Source organism: Rattus rattus, chromosome 1 (assembly GCF_011064425.1).
Source record: "Rattus rattus isolate New Zealand chromosome 1, Rrattus_CSIRO_v1, whole genome shotgun sequence".
In the NCBI taxonomy this organism is placed as follows: Eukaryota; Metazoa; Chordata; class Mammalia; order Rodentia; family Muridae; genus Rattus; species Rattus rattus.
Window position 1 is genome coordinate 16,017,675 of NC_046154.1, and position 20,490 is coordinate 16,038,164.

Here is a 20,490-nt window from a genome sequence, read left to right on the forward strand (position 1 = left end):
CCAGATATCTTGGGGCACTGCGGTGCAGGAACTCATGGGGGTAAAAGACAGCTTTTCATTTTTCATAATTTTACAACAAGTCTGTAAGTCAGACCATCAACCCTGGTGCACCCCAGCTATGCCACTAACTGGTTGTATGGCCAGAGTATCCCCTCTGGGGTGGGATAAGAGGACCCGCCCACCCACCTCTATAAAAATGCATCTGAAATGCCAGTGATGTGCAGTGCTGACCCAGGCTTGCTTGTACAGGGCTTGCAGACTGGATCTTGGATCTTTGTTGGGTCCTGGCGTTTCTTTTGGTTGGATGGTTCTTTGGTTGTCTTTTCTTTATTTATAGCATGTGTGCAAGGAATCCGAGGACAACTTGCAGGAGTCAGTTCTCCCCCTCCGTGTGTGCCTCAGGGTTCAAACTCGAGTCGTCAGGCAGGATGGCAAGCACCTTCACTCACTCGGTGGTTTTGCCTTCCTGTAGGTCGGAGTTCCTTAAAGCCAGGTTCCCTGGTAACGGGCTGCACCAGGTTGGAGAGCTGGCCTGGCTTTGTCCTTAGCTCCACCCTGAAAGCTCTCGGCTCAGTAGGTCTGGAAGCCTAGCCCTGGTGACCTCAGCCGCTGTGCAGCCAAGCTGGCTGCCAAGAGGACCGAGTCAGCCAGGTTCATTGGGAGGCTCAAAGCTGGAATTTTGAATGCTGACTAGTCCTGGAGTCCCCACCGTGTAGGGTTCCCTGTGGCTCTCTGTGTGCAGCTGCGTGGCCTCATATGCCCCACCTGCAACTGGAATTACAAGCAGTTGTGAGCTGCCTGGCAGGTACTGAGGAGTGATCTCGGGTCCTCTCCGAGAGCAGCAAGAGATCTTAACCACGGAGCAATCTCTCTAGCCCCAACAGTTGTCTTTTTATTATTGACGTAGATTTTATTTTTAAAATTTTTATTGACCGTGTGTGTGTGTGTGTGTGTGTGTGTACACGTGTGTACATACACCAAGTTCACATCACAGGACACATGTGGAGGTCAGAGGACCGCTAATAGGAGTAGGCTTTTCTTTCGAGGGGTTCTTGGTGATTGAACTCAGATTGTCAGGTTTGACGATGGGCACATCTACCAGCTGAGCTGTCTTGCTGGCCTGGAATTTATTTATTTTTACATTCTAAATGTCTCTTCCTCAATAAGGGACTTGAAATATTCTCTCCCTTCCACGGGCTGTCTTTTCTTGGTCTCCGTGTCTCCCTGTGAAGCACAGAGTTTTTAATTCGACAGGGTCCAGTTTATCCCCTGCGTGGCCCGTATCATTTGTGTCTTGTCTCGCATGTCATTGAGCCCTACATGTTAATAATCAAGTGGGCCTTATGAGAGAGAGTCTCGGATGGGACTGAGCTGTTCTGTGGGCTCGGTGGGGGTGACCCCGGGGCCATTTCAGCTACAGCATCAGGAGCTCTCCATGTATGAGCCCTCTGAGGCTAGCCCTGTAGCCCAGCAGGGCTTCCATGCACACAGCCAAATCAGAGAGATTAAAAAAGGAGCCGTTCACACAGCAAGCCTGGGTCCCAGGCCTGGGACACTGCAGTGGTATGGATGGGGTTCCAGGAGAGACACTGTATCGGGTGAACCCCATTTCTCATCTGGACAGAAAACACCCAGAGGAGCAGCTAGGGTATCAGGAGCTAATTAATCCTCTGCCCTGTCCACAGCCATGAAAGCTGACCGGAAGCGCTTAAAGGGCGAGAAGACCGACCTGGTGAGCCAGATGCAGCAGCTGTACGCCACGCTGGAGAGCCGCGAGGAGCAGTTGCGAGACTTCATCCGCAACTATGAACAACACCGCAAGGTCGGTGTCCCTCTGGACCCCTGCCCTCCTCTCCCTCCCCCTTCCCTCTCCGGTCCCTTTCCCCTGCCCTCCCCTCTCAGACTCACACGATCTCTTCTCCACACTTAAGCAAGCGTGGCCTCGGCCTTGAATCCCAGAGCACCCTTGGCAGCTCTGCTGTCTTCATCTAATCTGAACAATCCAAGAAATCCGGGCCAGCTCCTGGTTGGGCCCTGTGTCCCTAGGTGGACAGTGTAGACTCGGGAATCTAGCTGCTTCACAAATCCTTCCTCCTCTGGGCATACCCTTGGACCTCCCACTCATCCTAGAGCCTCAGTTTCCCCTTCTGTGGAAGGTGCAAAGCTATTGTGAGGACCAAGATACTGAGTCCTAGCAGGAGGAGCCATGCATCTCCTCAATAACCACATAATGGAAGTGGGCGGAGTTATGAGCAGCAGTGGGTGACAGCAGGGCGGTCTGTCCGTATGCCCAGAGGGCTCTCAAAGGGCATCATGGAACAGGTGTCACAAGAGTTGGGCTCTGTATTACTCTTCTCATGATGAAACTCTTCTCTTGCTTTGACGGCTGTCAAAAGCAATTTCATGGGGAAGGGGTTTGTTTTGGGTCAGAGTTGGAAGACACCATCCGTTTCATGGGGAAGGGGTTTGTTTTGGGTCAGAATTGGAAGACACGATCCGTTGTGGCGGAAGAGATGTGAGGTGGCCAGCCACATCGCATCTGCAGTCAGGAAGCGGAGAGCGGTGGATGCTTCACTCGTGGTCTCCTTATACGGTTTGGACCTCTAGCACTTAGGATGGCGCCACCGGGTGGGACTTTCCGCCTCAGTGAACCCCATCTAGAAACTCCCTCACAGAGCCACCTAGAGACCCATTTCCTGTTGGGTTGACACCTCCCCGGGCTCTGTGGGAGAGGAGGAATTTCTAATTACTTGAGAGATTTGGTCAGTGAGACTCTGTATAGAGTGTGCAGGGTATATACCTCCCGCCCCAGTCAGGGGTCTTTGCTCACGAGCCACTATTAAGAAGGTGTTTCGCCCAATGTTGTGCAGGTCAGAAAGACTGGGTGAGCAAGATGGCTTGGTGAGTAAAGGCACTTGCCACCAAGCCTGATGACCTGAGTTCAATTCCCGGGACTCACATGATGGGTAATGGAAGCAGAGAGCAATGGCTGGGACCACAGCAGCAATAAAACCCTCAGAGGCTTACCTCTAGGACCCTACCTACTTCTGCCAGCCAGGCCCCACTTCCCGAAGGCTTCACACTCCCCACAGAGTGCCCCCAGCCAGGGGACAAGCAGGCAAAATGTGAGCCTCTGAGAGACATTCCTGACTCAAACCTAACAGTTCGGCCTGCAACTTTGGGGACAGGAAGTCCGAGTGACTTCAGTAGCAGTGGTGGCAGACAGCGCGATGGGCCCAGTCAAGGAGGCCACCTCTGAGCTGCAGTTAGAGGCCAGTTGGCTGAGGCTAGATTGGAATTGACACGATCCTCACACTCTCGCTGCAGGTGACTCTCTAAGCAGCAACTACAGTTGTCACCTGCCTACTCTGTGTCCCCTGCTGCTGTCTATATGCATTCAGGTTAGGCAAGCCCGGGGAGTAGCATCTGAATGGCCTCGCAGCACCGGCACCGGGCCGCCCAGTTCCTCTTTGCAGACATCAAGACTAAGATGCTCAAGGGTCTGGTGGCTGATCAAGACCAATTATTTGTTTTTTGTGGTGTTCAGAATGAACTTGGGACTTCCTATATGTGACGTAGGCAGTACCACAGAGCTGGCCCCTCAGCCCCTCAGCCCCTCAGCCCCTCAGCCCCTCAGCCCCTCACTGGGAGATTATAGGTAGTCATTCTATTACATATTTAGAGATGCTGTGGAGAAACTAAAGCCTAAGCCCTGGTTTTATCCAGCCTCTCAAGATCTTGCATCTGGTTACATTTAATTTGCATTTCATGTATGAATGAAGTGAGAAATATTAATAGAACTCTCTGGTTGGTTCCCCAGTCACTGGGCTGCAGGCTCTCAACCTGCCATGGCCCACAGGGTTCTTCTGGAACCTCTCTGGACCTCAGCTGGAGATGGCAGGGACTCAAAGCTGCTGGAAAAGATAGGGCTTGGCCTGTCCAGAAAAATCCTCAGAGTTGCGACATCCCAGAAAACCGTGCCAAAGACACACACCCTGTCCCGAGTGCAGCTGGGGACTGTCTACAAACCCAGCTGGAGATGTCCTCATAGCAGGCCAGGCAGCCAGCTGCGAGCTGGGTACAGGATGATCCTGGTACTGAGTCTAAGACCCTCTATTGCCACCACCCCACCACACCCCTCATCTCCTGCAGCCTCTCATCACTGCCCATCTGAGGTTCTGCAAGGCCTTAATGACCCAGCCTTGTTTCTTAACAGTCTAGCCTTGCTCTGCCCTTATGAGTTTCAGATTCCCGGGGAAAGAATTCCATAGTTCCCCTTCTTTGTTTTCAAAGATTTTATTTATTTATTTATTTATTTATTTATTTATTTATTTATTTATTTAATGTATATGAATACATTGTCGCTGTCCTCAGACACACCAAAAAAGGGCATCAGATCCCACGACAGATGGTTGTGAGGCACCATGTGGTTGCTGGGATTTGAACTCAGGACCCCTGGAAGAGCAGTCAGTGTTCTTAACCACTGAGCCATCTTGCCAGCCCCACAGCTCTCTTTCATTCCTCCATGATCAGCGGTGGGCTGAGGATGATGCTCCTCCGGGCCTCAGTTTACCCCTCTGTAAAACAGGGTGTGAGGTTCAAATAACAGTCGTGCGTGCAAAGCCTGAAGCCCTGCCAGGGGACATTTGGTGGCTGCTACCGCTGAGCCTGTTGGCCTCTGCCTGGGAGCAGTTTCGTGGGATACAAGTGACATGCCCGCAGACCTTTTTCACCTCGTGTAGGGTTCAAGTCTGCTCACAACCAGCAGAACAGGCAAAACCTCGGAGATAAAAAAGGATCCCTAGGGTCTTAGTGAGTCTCCCTCCTAACTCAAGATCACCAGCCAGCCCCCGGGGGTGACCAGCTCCGCTGGTGGGGTGAGCGTCAGGTGTAAGGACCGGCTGGAGAGAGCGCTATGTGGTCACCCTAAGCTCAGGGAAGTTCAGGGAAGACTTCTTGGAAGAGGTGGTATAAGCAGGGATTCTAGGGAAGGAGAAGCTTCTGGGCTGAGCCCCAGGCCACAGAGCTCTCTCAAAATGCATACAGTACAGATGGGGAAACTGAGGCCATGCTGGCCTGCAGGTATTTGCAGAGCCAGGATTCTCCCTAGAACTTTAACCCCTGCTGTACACACTGGAAGCCACATCCATGCAGAAAAGCTGGTACCCCTTGGCCTCCTGGCCTTGGTGGTGGAGACCCTGGGTCTGGTTTAGACGTGGTGGTTTGGTAAGATGGGCTGAATACCCCCAAGGACCATCCCCTTGAGAAGACCGCAGTTTCAATACCACCCCTGTTCAGAGGTCAGGGTCAGCCACAGCTCCTTCTGGGGCCTGCCCTACACCTGGCTGGCACCACCCTTGGAAGCCATGGTTCATTCAGGAAACTGAGAGGGGCCTGGGCGAGTGGCAGGAAGAGCTTTCTTCCTTGTGGGACGTGAAAGGACAGGCTACTGAGTCTCCCATCAGCTGTGGCCTTGGAGGGTGTCGGCAGGCTCTTGTGGTAGCCCAGACGGCCGCCGCTTCAGGTGCCTTCCTGAACCCATTTTCCTCTGATATAGTTCCCCAAGCAAGAACTGGGAATATGGAGTTGGCAGAGTGGTTGCCTGGCAGATGCGAGGACCTGGGTTCTGTCCCCAGCGCTACACTGCAGAAACTGGGCCAGCACTTGGGAATTGGAGGCAGGGGAATCAGGAGTTTAAAATTGTCCTTGGCTACATAGAGAGTTGGTGGCAAACCTGAGCTACAGAGGGGCCCTGACTCAAAGCACTGTAAACCAAGCAACCAGTCAAACAAGCAGATAGTAGGTAGATGGTTGGTTGGTTGGTTGGTTGGTTGGTTGGTAGGTAGGTAGGAAGATAGATAGATAGATAGATAGATAGATAGATAGATAGATAGATAGATAGATAGATAGATAAAAATTAAATAACAAACTCTCCTCCACCCCAACTTTCATCAGATTCCACTTTGTCGTCTGCACATGGGGTTGTTCTAGCTTTGAAAAGAGTTGTACATATCTCACCGTGCCCCCATTTTCTGTATAGTCACGCCTTACCCAGGCTCTATCACCGGGAAGGTGCTCTCTGGGTGGGGGGGGCGGTCATCCAAGGTGCCCAGCCCATAGCCTTCCCACCTCACACCAGGGCTTTCAGCCATGCGTTGGTGGAGGGGAGTTCCCCAATCCCCTGCCCTCCCAGCTGAACCCTCCACTCCTGTGCCACCTTACAACCCACCCCCTCTCTCTCATCCCCACCACAGGAGAGTGAGGACGCTGTCAAAGCGCTGGCCAAGGAGAAGGACCTGCTGGAGCGAGAGAAGTGGGAGCTCCGACGGCAGGCCAAGGAGGCCACGGACCATGCTGCGGCCCTGCGCTCCCAGCTGGACCTCAAGGACAACCGCATGAAGGAGCTGGAGGCCGAGCTAGCCATGGTGAGCGTGCGCTGGCCACCAAGGAGCAACCTGGACCACCCAGAGCTCCTGAGGGAGAAGGTGGTAGTTTTGAGGCTAAGGGAGGGCAGCGGGCTTCATGACACTCGTGAGTTGGGGGCTTCCTCAAGCCCAGGAGCACAGGGATCGAGGGAGGCCTCCCTTGACCACACATCCCAAGAGACAGCTAAAAACGTGGGGCAATGGGAAGGCACATTTTGGTTCAAAATAATGATAATCTTTTTGGGAAGGTATCTAGGAATATTAGCATCTCAGTCTAGGATTACAAATGACAGTATCTACCTATCTGTGCACACATACATGTATGCGTACGTATGTACCACATACCTATGTGTGTATCTAGCTACTTATTTACATGGGATAGTTAAAGGCTTTTGGTCCAAATGTATCTAGAGCAAAATCATCTTTCTTAGGTCATCAAGTAAAAAATAGACGGATTTGATTGTTGGTTTTTACTTGCCTAAAAAAATCACTGAAAGCTATTCAAACGTGTTTCAAGACGTATCTTGGTACATGTATGGGGATCAGAGAGGGTCTGGGAATCTGACAGAGGAGCCCCAGACCTCAGCCTTGCCTGCCAGTGAGACCTGAGCCATCCCTGTGCCATTTTAGTTACTAGGATGGGGGCGCTGGTCTTCATTTCGCCCCTCCTTCCCCATGACGTAGCTAGGTATAGCCAAAACACACAGAGATAAAAAGGCCTTTTAAAACCCCCTGGACCCAGTGTGACAGTGGCCTTTAGAAGTTGTATGGTGACTCCTGTTGACTCTTTGCTTTAACTATAGGCGTGTGTGCAGTGCGTGTGTTGATCAGAGGCTAACTTGTGGGAGTTGATTGGTTCTCTCTTTGCACCATGTGGGTCCTGGGACTGAACTCAGGTCACCAGGCTTGACAGCAAGCATCTTTACCCAGTGAGCTATCTTAGTCCCCCTCCCCTGTGTGGCTCTTTAGTAGTGGGATGTTATCCAGCAGGGTACCAGTACCAGCTAACAGTGCACTTACAGACCTCGGTTGGATGCTTGACCTCCGGGGCCTCCATCCCTGTGTATGCCCTGCAGAGCTCTGGGGAGGATGTAAGGGAAACAAACAGCTAGCTCTGCACATTTGTATGCTGCACTGACCAGATCGTTTGCAAACTCCTGCTTCAAGGCGCAGCCACCCAGAGCAGGGCAGCTGCCTTGTGCAATGCTGACCCCTAGTGGCGAAGGCAGTCAAGGCAGGAAGATGGCTTCCCCTGCATCTCCAGTGGATACTTCCTGCGGCCCTGAGAGAGATAGGTGGAAAGACCCTGTGTGCCCAGCTCACCACAGTCCCTGTGGACAGATAGATGAAGCACATCTAGATGCTTTGAGGCCTGGCCTCAGCATCTTAGTAGTTCTCTGTATTAAGAAATAGCTCCCAGAGCTTCTTCTCCCAACCTACTGGTACACAGCCTCCTTTCCTCTAGCCAGAAACTCCCCTCATCCCTCCTCCTCCTCCCTGCAGCTTCAGACTCCCTGCTGCTGGGGGCCCTGGAGCACTGTCACAGGCAACATCTTCCTAGACACCCATGACGGCCCCACCTCCTTCAGGCGTCCCTCTGACTACATGCCTTTTCAAACCATCACATGTTAAAATCCCTGGGCCTTACTAGCCAACCAGTTTTAACCTCATTGGCAAGCTCCAGAGAGAGATCCTGTTTCAAAAAACGAGGTGGGTGGCTCCTGAGGAACAACACTGTAATCTTGACCTGCAGCCCTCACAAAAGGAGCATGTGTGTACATGTATGTACATGGGCATACAGCACCCACACACACACACACACACACACACACACACACACACACACTCCTGACTTGCCCTTGAAGAGCCCAGAAGTGACTGCACTTGGATTCCTTGTCCCCCATATGTGGGTCTCACCTTGCTCTTAGTGGGAACCGAGGGTGAGACCCCGCTGAGCGCCGGCAAAGCCTGCAGCACAGGCACGTGGCAGGCACCACTTGCTGTTGGCTCACTGGTGCAGAAATAGAATTCTTGGCTTTCTTGCTCGTTGTAGTCAGAGGTGCCAGGCAGCTACATAAGAGGTCCCTCTGGTTACATTTTTCTTCTTCTATCTCCTGCTCTTTCTCCAGGCCAAGCAGTCCTTAGCCACACTGACCAAGGATGTTCCCAAGAGGCATTCACTCGCCATGCCCGGCGAGACGGTGCTCAATGGCAACCAGGAATGGGTGGTGCAGGCTGACCTCCCACTGACTGCCGCCATCCGGCAGAGCCAACAGACTCTCTACCACTCCCACCCTCCCCACCCTGCAGACCGGCAAGGTGAGTCCTCCCGGGCCTAGGCCAGCAATCAGGGAGGAGCCACGGGAGGCCGCTGGGCCCGGTGGGAAAAGCAGCTCACGTCACAGCAGCCTGGGACAGCACATGATAAACTATGGCTATTCTAACTGAACCGACTAAGAGATGGCCTTCAGGCGTAGCCAGATCTAGAGGCTCAACTGTGCCTAAGACGTAAGGATAAATGACCCTCATTGGTCAACTTGGGCCACGTGGCCATCCCTGAACCAATCACAGTGTCTAGGAGAGCCAGTGCCCTGATTGGTCAGCCTGGATTACCCAGGCATCCTTTGGCAGGAGAGGCTACTCAGCTCCTTGACGGACAGCTGTAGCCAGTTCATGTGTCACGTAGAAAGAGTGTAAATGTCGCACGCATTTGCTCCAAATACGTAGTCGAGCACTGGCTCCATTCCCAACGTCTCGGTACACACTCCGATCCAGTCTCCTTGCTATCCCATTGTGCGTCATTGTGCGCTAGTGAGCCACATGACTCTACGGGGAGGGGGGGGGTCCTCTAGTGGTTCTCAACCTGTGGGTCCGGACCCCTTTGGCAAATCCCCATCCCCAAAAACTATTTACATTCCAATTCACACCAGTAGCAAAATTGCAGTTACAAAGTAGCAACGAAAATGACTTTATGGTGTGGGGGGGGGGGAGGGACGGTGTCAGGACAACATGAGGAACTGTGGAAAAGGGCTGCAGCATTAGGAGTATTGGGAACCACTGCTCTGGAGGGTGTAGTAAAACTGGCCCTCCAGGTGCCCCCAGCTGGTTACAGAAGGCCATGGACAATTACGTAAGTCCTGTGCTCCCTATAGATGGGGCATGTAGGGTAAGACAGGTGAACCTTAGAGGGAGGGGCAAGGTGCAGGTTCACACTGTTGTGGTCCCATCCTGGCTCTGCTGCTTATAGAGGATGTGACCAATGGCTGATGCAAGGGTCATCTGTCCCTTTGGTATGAGAGGTGCTGGATTCTTAATGCAGTGTGTCTGTGGGCTGAGACCTCCCTCCCAGGATTGCCGGAAAGGTAAAGTGTACACGATTCCCAAGTCAGGTCCTTGGTAAATATTAGCTGCCCCTCCCTGTTTGCACGGTCTTCACTGACAGGGGACACACAGGACTTCAGGACCTCTGCTGTAAACAGACTCGGGAACCCACCTGCAGTAAACAGAGACACCAGTCGTTCTTTGCTGACCCTTGCTGGGATCCCTCTGGGGTCCAGCAAGCCTTTGAAGCCAGGTCAGGGCTCAAGACCTTATAAAGCACAAATCCAACACATGCCCAGGCAGGGGTGCTGCGACCTGGTGGTAGCTGTCTCCCGCCACCGCGTGGTCAGTCCTAAGATCCAGGTGTGCACATGGCTCCCCAGCCTCTGGTCCACCTTGGCTGCAGGAAACAGGTGCTGCTGAAGGTGGGCAGTTCGCAATGGTTTAAGAATTAACAGAATGGGGGTTGGGGATTTGGCTCAGTGGTAGAGCGCTTGCCTAGCAAGCGCAAGGCCCTGGGTTCGGTTCCCAGCTCCGAAAAAAAGAATAGGAAAAAAAAAAGAATTAACAGAATGGTAGGTGACTTCCAATCACAGCGCACTGCTGCAGGGCCCCCGTCCTTGGTGGGTCTGACAGTAAATTCAAGTTAGCCCAGGCTATAGACTCTACCCTCTGAGCCCTTCCTTCTCTGCTGTCCTGGCTGCTCCTGCAGCCACCTCAGAGCCTTTTATCAAACGTGGCTTCTCAGAGAAGCTTCCGGGCTCTCCTATTGGCTGTCGTTCTTCAGGCCCCACCTCCACCCCATGCCATCCCTGGGAAAGGGTCTGTCACATGACTCCTTCCCTTTCTACTGCGCACACCACATTTAGGCACGTGTCTCACCCCAGTACTCTGCCAAGGGGCTGTCACCAGCAACGTACTAGTCTACTTTTTGTTGCTGTGGTAAACGCCATGGCAGAAGCAACCTGGCCTCTCGCGGCTTCATGAAGGGAAATCGGGGCAGGGACCTGGAGGCAAGGACCGGAAGCAGAGATCTAGGAGGAATGCCGCTTCCTGGCTCGCTCTGCTCTGCGCAGTTTGCACAGCTTGCTTTCTTATTCCCCCCCACCCCCGCAACCGCCATCCCAAAGGTAGCACGAACGGCAGTGAGCTGGGCCCTACCACGGCAATACTCAGTCAAGAAAATGCCCCCAGCACTCCGCTACACGCTAATCGGAAGGAGGCAATTTCAGCCGAGGGTCCCTCTTCCCAGATGACCCTGGCTCGTGTCAAGTTGGCACAAAAAGAAAACCAACCAGCACAGGAACCTCCACGGATCAAATAATAGCTAATGGTTCAGATAATAGCTAATAAGCCAATGGCTCAGCCAGGGCGCCCAGGGCCACACAACCTGTAAAGGAACTCACCTAGATCGCAAGTGATTCAGAGCCACCAACCAGCAGCTTCCCCCACTGGGCCACGTGGTCATTGGTGGCAAGGGCTGTCTGTCAGGAATGGTCACACGGAGTGGGTACAGAGGTAACAATACTCCCTCTGTACAACACTATCGCCGGGACAAGGGAGAGCGCTGAGGCAGGGCCCCGTAGGCTTCTGGGTAGTGGCTTCTGGGATAGGCTGTTCATTCCAGCACTGCGTATCAAGTGCCTACCAAGAGGGAGACACTGAAAGCCCAGAAGTGAGTGAATGCACGTAAGGAACCCCGTGGTGCACTCAGTGCCGAGCAGACAGTGAGTGTGTAAAAAAGAGTCTGGCGATAAGAAGGTAAGAAACTGGGTGAGGCAGTGTGCACTGTGATCCCAGCTCTGAGGAGGTCCCCAGGGTTCGCCCTGCCAGCAGGTCTATCTGCAGGTTCAGTGGGACCTCCCTGCTTGGAGCAAAGAGCAAGGTGGATGGGGCTTCAGGGGTGGCTCCGCAATTAAAATCAATGGCCGTTCTGGTGGAGAGCCTGGTGTCCATTCTCAGCACCCGGGTGGAGGCTCATAACCTGTGACTCCAGTTCCGGGGGATCTGATGCCCTCTTCTGGCCTCAGTGGGAACTGCACACGTGCGGTACACATGCCCACAAGCAAGCACATACGCATAAATAAAAGTTCATTTTAAAAGGTGGAGAGCAATGGGAGAAGATACCTGTTGGCCTTTGACCTCCACGTGTGTGTACAGGAGATCCAGGGACCAGGAGGCTGAGCCCTGGCTTGATGGAGTGCACAGGGTTAAAGCATTCTAGGCTTCAGGGACCAGGAGAAGGGGTATTTTCCCCCCCAAACCCCTAGTGGCCAAAAGCCTGTGGCTCTAGCTTCATTGTAAGGAGTGGAGGCAGGGAGGCCACCCTAGTCTTTCCAGGGACAGACGGAAATTGCCGTGGGTTAGGAGAGTTGGTGGGCTTGGGGCTGGGTTTCAGAGACACCAGGATGTTGGGGAAAGAAAGGAGCTGACGGTGGCCTGGGGGTTCTTGTCTGGGACTCTATTCCTTTGTGATTAAGGTTGCATGGTGTCTAGAACCATTCAGATGAGACTTCACAGAGCCTCACCTCCCCCAAGTGTAGAGGAGCTGAACTGGATCACAAAGAAGGGAGAGGCTCTCCCCAGCAGCCACCCCTAGAACAAGTAGGGCTTTGGTGAGAAAGGGAAGAGCTAACCACTACACTAACTTCCGACTCAGTGTTTGGATCTATACAATGGGTGTATCAGGCAGCCATTCATGTGTCACTTACTAACCAGCCATCCCTGTTTTCCAGCGGTCAGGGTGAGCCCCTGCCACTCAAGACAGCCTTCCGTCATCTCTGATGCTTCCGCTGCTGAAGGTGACCGGTCATCTACACCGAGCGACATCAACTCCCCAAGACACCGGACACACTCCCTCTGCAACGTAAGGCCAGCAGCGGCAGGGCCTGGGCGCTTGGGCCCTGCCCAGCAATGGCGGGGCTGTGGGGTGGGATAAAGACGTGCCCGCTCTTTCCTCTCGTCCGCCCAGGGAACGCCGTGGCGAAGGCATTTCCCGTTCTGTTCTTTCCTTTTGCGAGAAGCGGTGGACGTGGGGAGAGAAAGAAATGAGGCCTGTTTCCTCCTGTGCCCGGGAGGGCGAGCAGGGTCTGCGCAGCCTGGAACCCTGCCCAGCGCACCCCGCCCAGTGCACCCCGTCTTGGGCCCTGCCCGAGACCCTGGGCCTGACTATAGGACCACCTGTCCCTGTAGAATCCCACTCTCTTCTTTCACCCCGGAATGAAGCAGATTGCTGTATTTTAATTTTGAGATTCCAGTCACTTAGGACACATTTGGCCTCTGCACAGAGGTCCTGTGAATTTGTCTGACTTTTATAGTCAAAAAAATTTTTTTAATTACGTACTGAGCACCAGCAGCTAAGAGACATGAGCCCTCCAGGAGGGCTCTGTATGAGTCCACTGTGTGTTTGCTATAACAAAATGGCTGAGTCTGGGAAACCGGTAAAAGAAATGACTCCTCATAGGTTCTACTTTATAAAGTTTCCATTACATCTCAACATCGTCACCCTGGCCACTAGGCTTCCAATACAACAAACTTTTGGAGGACACTCTCAAGCCATACCCAAGCCATCACAGGCGCCCAAGCTGGTGGCTCAAACATCAGTGGATGGCTGAAAACTGTGTGAGCCTCCAACAGGTCAGAGGTGGGGACCACTTTGAAATTTTGTCCCATCGACCTAGCTGATAACCCAGAGGGCTTCCCTGCCCATGTCCTAATGACACAGATGCCACCCAGAAATGTCTTCAGGTACATAGGAAGGCCTTTTCTTTTCTTTTTTCTTTTTTCTTTCTTTCTTATTCATTTTTATTTTATGTGTGTGAGTGTTCTGCCTGCCTGTGTATATCAGCACACCATACGTATACATGATGCCCATGAAGGCCAGAAGAGGGTGCCAGATTCCCTGGAACTGGGGTTACAAGATGGTTGTGAGCTACCATTTGGGTGCTAGGAACTGAACCCAGGTCCTCTGCAAGAGCAAGTGCTCCTAACCACTGAGCCATCTCTCCAGCCTGGGAACACATTTTCAGAAACGCAAGTTAAAATTGTTTTATTAACCAACAGAACATGTGAAAACCATTACTTGCTGACTATGGTTCTTGGCCTAAGACACTCAGGTGAGGGACGTGCTGTCTGATAACCCATAATAAGCAAGTGCATACCGTTATGGAAAACAGCAACTTTCCTGGATATGAGGGAGGGAAACCTTTTCCCCACCACAGCAATCATCCAAGCTAATTATCAAAGTAGCCACCATGACAAGGGCTGGCAAAACGGCCCAGTTGTCCAAGGGTTTGCTGTGCAGACATAAGGAGCTAAGTCCAGTCCTCAGAATCCACATTAAATTGGATTCAGGCACAGCGGTGTGCACGGGTAATCCGAGCACTGAGGAGATAGAGACTAGGAGTCTGTGGGGCTTCCTGGCCCGTCAGCCTTGTTTAATCAGTGAGCCCAGGCCAGTGAAAGACCCTGTCTCAAAGAACACATCATTTCCTGAGAAGTAATGGTGAAGTTGGCCTCTGGGCCACACACACACTCGCCTTCACACACTCACCCGCCCACACATACACAGGTTGACCAAGTGCTGGGGACCCCAAGGCTCTCAGGGACAGGAATGCTGCTGACAGATCCACCCACAGGAGGACTCCCAGCCACGAGAACTGCATTTGACACAGGCTAGCCTCAGACCACACCTCCTGCCAGAGGCAACTCGGGTATATTTATAAAAGATGATACTTCACAGAGGGGCTGTCTCAGCTGCCTGCAGACCAAGTTTTGTTTGCAAACCTTGAGACTGGACCGCAGGTTAAAATCTCTCCAAGCACACTTTGTTTCCTATCTCTGCAGGGGTGTGCATGGATAAACTAAAAAGCCAGAAAATGGCTCCAGGTGGCCCTCTGTCCACAGGGATTTTACCTGGTGACCAATAAGATCAACACAGACCGGACTAAAGAACACCTCACACTCTGGCCACTAATTGGAGCTGAAATGAAGACTCACTACAGGGAAATTAGATGTTAAAAGACCTTGGTCCAAGTGACAAGCTTGATTTCATGGGCACTGTGCTTGTAATTCCAGAAACAACCACCAGGAGTCTCCCTAGTAATGCATTTTATACTCTCAATGGGCTGTTGACTCCCAGGTAGAACAGATGTGATTCAGGGATGTAATAAAACCGTTTACACATTCATGGGCAATTCAGGAATTGCCCTACCTGGAATATAGTTGGTGACCCGTGGAAATGCCCTACCTACCCACAGGCTATCTGGTGTTCCCTATGAGGGATTCGAAAGGGGCCCAGCCTTGTGTGTGTGTGTGCCTAGGTAGTGCTAAGGCTCAGGACTCAGTGTGCACTTGCAATAGACCCCTGCCTAGAAAAGGCACAGAGCCAGGAGAAATCAGACACCCTGAATTTGAGCTCCACCTCTACTTGCTATTGGCTGTGTAAGAGATTGTCACTGGGCTCCTACTCATACCTAATTCCCAGTAACAGCTTCTGGCAGCCTCTCCACAAAGTGGGAGTAGCTGTGTTGGTTTCAGGGTAAGCTAGTGACCATGCGATCTGCCGAGTTTGTTGTTTAGTTTGGTTTTTTTGTCTGTTTGGTTGGTTGGTTTTGTTTCATTTTTCCTTTTCAGTGCTGGGGAATAGAACTTGGGGCTTGCTAAACAGATCTATCACCGATTTCAACCCTCTCCCCACCCCCCTTAGAATGCTTTTTCCATTAAAGTTGATTTCTTTACTTAGAAAAACAAAATACCTAGCAGAACCAACCTTCCATCTGAACCCATGGACCAATTAATTAAGGCAGGAACTTAAGCCTCAAAGGATTAAGGGCTGAGAAGCCAGGCAGGAGAGCTCCTCGGGTCCCCTAACTTGATGTCCGATGAGGCCCAGGCCCCATCAGTGAGCTGTGTGGAAGGGCCAGAGGGACATTCCAGTGGGATCCCCACGTGGAGGCAGGGCAGCCCTGGAGGAGTTGGTGGCTTCCCTCCTGGGAAGACTGCCGTTGCCCTCATGTGTCCTGTGTCTGCTGTTCATCTTCTTCTCCTTTGGCTACAGGGCGACAGTCCCGGCCCAGTTCAGAAGAGCCTACACAACCCTATTGTACAGGTGCGTATAGCTTCCCTGGGCGCCCGGATCCTCCCTCCGCCCCAACTTGGCCTCCCCCAGCCTTGTTGCTCTGAACTGTCAGTCATCCCAACGCCAATTTTGGGGCTCCCAAGATAGAGAGAAGTAGAACCCCTCTTTGAGTCGCACGTGTGCTGGCACTGGAGCCAGGCTTGGCGCGCGCACAGCCTGACCTGTAAGCCCAGTGTGCGCACCACACATCCCATATCCTGCTGCTGTGGTAAGCATCTTCCACGTGCATCTCTGTCTCTCGATTATTGTTAGCGTCATTCTTCGAAGGCGAGCCACAGGCAGCTCCTGTCCCCATTTTTACCACCAGTATGAGAAAGGCTCACAGAGGGAACTCAAGGGCAACATCTCTTGTATTATGATGTTTTCTGGCTGTGCACCATCCATTTGCATAGGGTGCCCTAGAAAAGACCCCAGATGTGCATACGTATGTACATACATAGACACATACACACATATACATATATACACACATACATATGTACATACATGTGTGCATACGCACATATGTACATACATGTGTACATACATGTGTACATATGTACATATGTGTGTACATATGTACATATGTGTGTACATATGTACATATATACATACATGTGTACATGCACATGTACATACATGTGTATATACACACATGCATGCATGCGTGCATACGTACATACATACATATTTTTAATGACTTATTTTTGTTTTGTGTGCATTGGTGTTTTGCATGCATGTTTCTCTGTGTGAAGATATCAGATTCCAGGGGGAACCATAATTACAGATAGTTGTGAACCGCCATGTGGGTGCTGGGAATTGAACCTGGGTCCTCCAAAAGAGTAGCCGTTGCTCTTAACCGCTGAGAGATCGCTCCAGCCCCAGACTACAGACATCTTGAATGCAGATTCCTGGGCCCTATGAAATGGGAACTCCAGCCCAGACTGGAGTCAGGGGCTGTATTCGAAGACACTCTAAAGTGTTCTATGTGCCTCAAGTCTAGTCGAAACCCTACCCTTTCTGTAGATAATACCAAACACATGTAAGCACTTGGCCATTTGTAAAGCTTTCTGAGGGTGCTACCCCAAACCTCCAGTTACAAGGTCATTGTCAGGGTTCCTAGGCTGGTCCCATTCTGCACTGCCACCTGCTAAGGCATCGGCTCTGTGCACAGCCTGTCCACCCTGCATCCGAGTGATTGCAGGTAGTAGTCAGGTTGATGGGTTTGTCCCTGCAGGCCCTGACTGCTCCTTTAAGTCATCAAACAGAACTTAAATGACATTAATAGTCCAAACAGCTAGAGCAGCTCCTGGCCACTCCAGCCTTAGCGTCTTTGCCTTATATCAGCGATACACTCAGGACAATCTTGGTTAGTTCTGTCACTAGCAATGAGAGGCTTTAAAACTAATCTAGGTTTGCTCAGAGGGGAAGGGACAGTCTCTGGGACTCCAGCCCAGAGCCCAGCTCCTTATATCCATCCTCTGCTGTGCTCTTGACCGTGACTTAGGAAAGTCAAGTCTCGAACCATGACTTACCCACAACTACCCTGCCCACCAGGCTGACCTTACCTTTGTTCTTCTCCCTTGGCCTCAGTCACTAGAGGATCTTGAAGACCAAAAACGGAAAAAGAAGAAAGAGAAGATGGGATTTGGCTCCATCTCTCGAGTCTTCGCCAGAGGGAAACAACGGAAGTCCCTCGACCCGGGCCTCTTTGATGGTACCGCCCCTGATTATTACATAGAGGAAGACGCGGACTGGTGATAACCCACCGCCCTTCGCCCGTTGTCCACGGGCGTGTCTGTGTGTGGATGAGCCATGGAGAGTATGCGAGAGAGTGTGTGTGCGCGTGGGGATGCGGAGCCTGTGTGTGGGGTGTGTGTGCACGGATGCACTCGCCCTCGTGGGTGCGTGTAGCCAAGCGCCTGGAACAGACAGAAACACAAATGTGACCCCCAACCTCCCTCCGCGTCGTCACCTCTGTAATCGCTGTACATACCACAAACCGTGTGTGACTCTGTCAACCCCGTTGTCTCTGAGCGATACACTTGTGTTTGTTTCTCTCGTTTGTTTTGTTTTTCGATGTTTTTTGGGGGGGGTTGTTTGTTTGTTTCTGTTTAATCCGTCGTGTTTTTGTTTTTAATTTGCCCCTTTCTCCTCCCTCCTCCCTTTTTATGAAACTTGAACACTTGAAGGACTGCTGTGTATTTGTAAATAACAAAAGTAGTGTGCACTTTGTGCTTGTAAAGTCCCTGGTCCAGCCGCTACTCCTACAGCCCACGTCGCCAAGGACGCGCGGTCTGTGTTTCATGTCCCCCTCCTTCTTCGGTGTGAACGTGTGGGACCAGACCTTGTTCTCGGGGTGTGCCCGAGTCACTTTAACCACGAAAACACCCCCGCCATCGTCGTCAGGGTAAGGTCACTCTGCAGAGACCCGTGAGCCCATCCAAGACTTTTTGGCTGGGCCACAGTGTTTATAAGGGGGTCATATGGGCTCTTTTTAATGGCCTGCCTGTTTTTAAATTGTGTTGCTGTTTCTTTCTTTATGGAACAAAAAGAGAGAAAGAAAACTTGCATTTAATTTATTTGCACAAATGCAGAAAGCGTATTCTATCTAAATTATTACGTAAATATTGGAATGTATATTTTTCCACGGGGTGGGCGGGAGGCGGGCGTTTCTGCTGACTTGTCTATTCTGTGTTCATGCCGCTGCAGACACTGTGCAAGGTAGAATTCAGGTGGCTAGAGCTGGGGACCTCAGACGACCAGCTTGCTGCTTCTTTTTTTCTCTTTTCTGTCTCCCCCGGCTGCTGTCCCTGCATGAGAGGACTCCCACCTTCTGCTCTGGCCTTTCTCTCTAGATATTCTCTCTCTTTATATATATCTCTATATATTTATTTATCTGACATACAGATCATGACTTCGGTGAGCAGAGCACTAACAGTCAAATTCCCCTTCTCTTGGACCTGTCTTTGGAACCATGTTGATTGAGACAAGGGAAGGTTAGCCTGGGGCACATCTGTGGGGTCTAACCAGGCATCTGGGCTTGAGTCAGTGGGTAAGAGGCTCCTGGTGGCACATACACAATGCCTCTCTATCCTTAGTTTATTCCAAACATAGGGCAAGCCAGTGTCAACAAAGATGATGGCCACCTTCTGGGAGGGGCTGTTGGGGGCAGTATCTAGCAGGCAAGCCCTCTGCCCTCTTTTGTCCAGTTGACTTCTTTGCCCACACATGGACTTTCTCATAATCCCTGGACCCCTGTCCTCTGATTATATCAGCGACTCAAGCAGATTAAGCCCAAAAGGGCTGGCAGGTGCCTGTGCCTGTTTGTGGGGGTAGCACTGTCCCTACGGTGCCTCACCTGGGGCATGGAGAACCCACAAGTTTCCAGCCAGTACCACCCCACCCCCGGAACTCAGTTTCCTCTTCCTCTCCCTCCCCATCCCCTTTTAACTGAACCTAAACCACTAATAACTCAGCCCATACCCCCCGTGGCCACTGCTGGGCTCCTGCTAACAGAAACATTCTCAACTCTTGAAAGGAGATTTTTCAGTGCCGGATGGAAAATCTGTAATGTATAGGATCTTGTGTCCAAAGTCTCTAAAAAAAACAAGCCAAAAAGCTCCTCACCAGGTCACCTCCTCTCTCCCGACCTGGCCCAGAGGCCGGAGAGAGAGCAGGCAGGGACACCAGATGGGCCTCCCTGTGTACACAACAACCCTTTCGGCTCAGCTGATTAACCCATCCTGGTGGTGAGGGAGAGAGGCCAGAGCTGGCATCAGAGGGAGGTCTTAGAAAACACTCCCCCCACCCCATGAATTTTCGGGTTTTCTTTTCCTTTCTTTTTTTTATGGTTCCCCCACACACACACCCTTCCTTTTAACTTACAAGAAAATAAGGTTGCAACCACTCCCGGTTAATGGCTTAGTCACTCACTCCTCTTCGTTTCAGTTTTTTGGAAATTAGGAGATTATCCTGTGAGTTACTAAGGATGGTTTATTTGCGAGAACCACATCAGATAGGGAATGAGTTATGGGTAACTCTAGATGAAAATGACCCTTCCCCCCCTTGGGAGAGGTTTCTCGAAGGCATGGATGCAAAATATAAAATATTAAAAAAAAAAGTCTAAATAAAGCTTATTTTAAAATATGATGGAATTCTATGTGATTTGATTGTTTCTACGTTGCTCCAAGGGGGAGCCGTGTCCCACCAGGAGGGGCAACTTGCTTGACCACCACGCTGTGAGATTCCTAGGCTGGGTGACAGGAGGGACCGAGGAAAGCTGGTTGGATGCTAAGTCCCCTGAAAGGGAGTCAAGCCAGGTGGACTCCCAGAACATCTTGCCTGCGTCCCTCTCCTAATTTGGAGGCGCAGTCAGCATCCGGCTGCCCACATTGTAACGCAGCACCTCCCCGGCCCAGGATTCCCCACTCCCTGGAGCTCAGAGGCCTCCCCAGCTTTCACGGCCTCCCTTCCCTCCCCCTCACACTGTCCAGAGGTCAGAGCTATGGCTGTGATTTTCCTCAGACCTCAGCAGATCTCCGTGTTCCAAGGCTTCAGGCAGCCACGGTGGCTTAAAAGAGACATCAGGGTCTAGGGCAGAACAGACTAGCATTTTCTCTCAGT

At 51.7% G+C, this 20,490-nt stretch overlaps 1 protein-coding gene across 2 annotated transcripts in view; it reads left to right on the top strand.

Annotated features, from left to right (window-relative positions):
- The window catches only part of Kazn (kazrin, periplakin interacting protein), a 979,201-nt gene that overhangs the window by 925,176 nt on the left and 33,535 nt on the right, over positions 1-20,490 (top strand). For both annotated transcript variants that reach the window (XM_032895070.1, XM_032895072.1), the window contains 6 exons: positions 1,686-1,822; positions 6,255-6,425; positions 8,555-8,744; positions 12,482-12,612; positions 15,805-15,855; positions 17,458-17,581. In XM_032895070.1, coding sequence (XP_032750961.1) covers positions 1,686-1,822; positions 6,255-6,425; positions 8,555-8,744; positions 12,482-12,612; positions 15,805-15,855; positions 17,458-17,581 — 804 coding nt within the window. The remainder of the gene's footprint in view (positions 1-1,685; positions 1,823-6,254; positions 6,426-8,554; positions 8,745-12,481; positions 12,613-15,804; positions 15,856-17,457; positions 17,582-20,490) is intronic.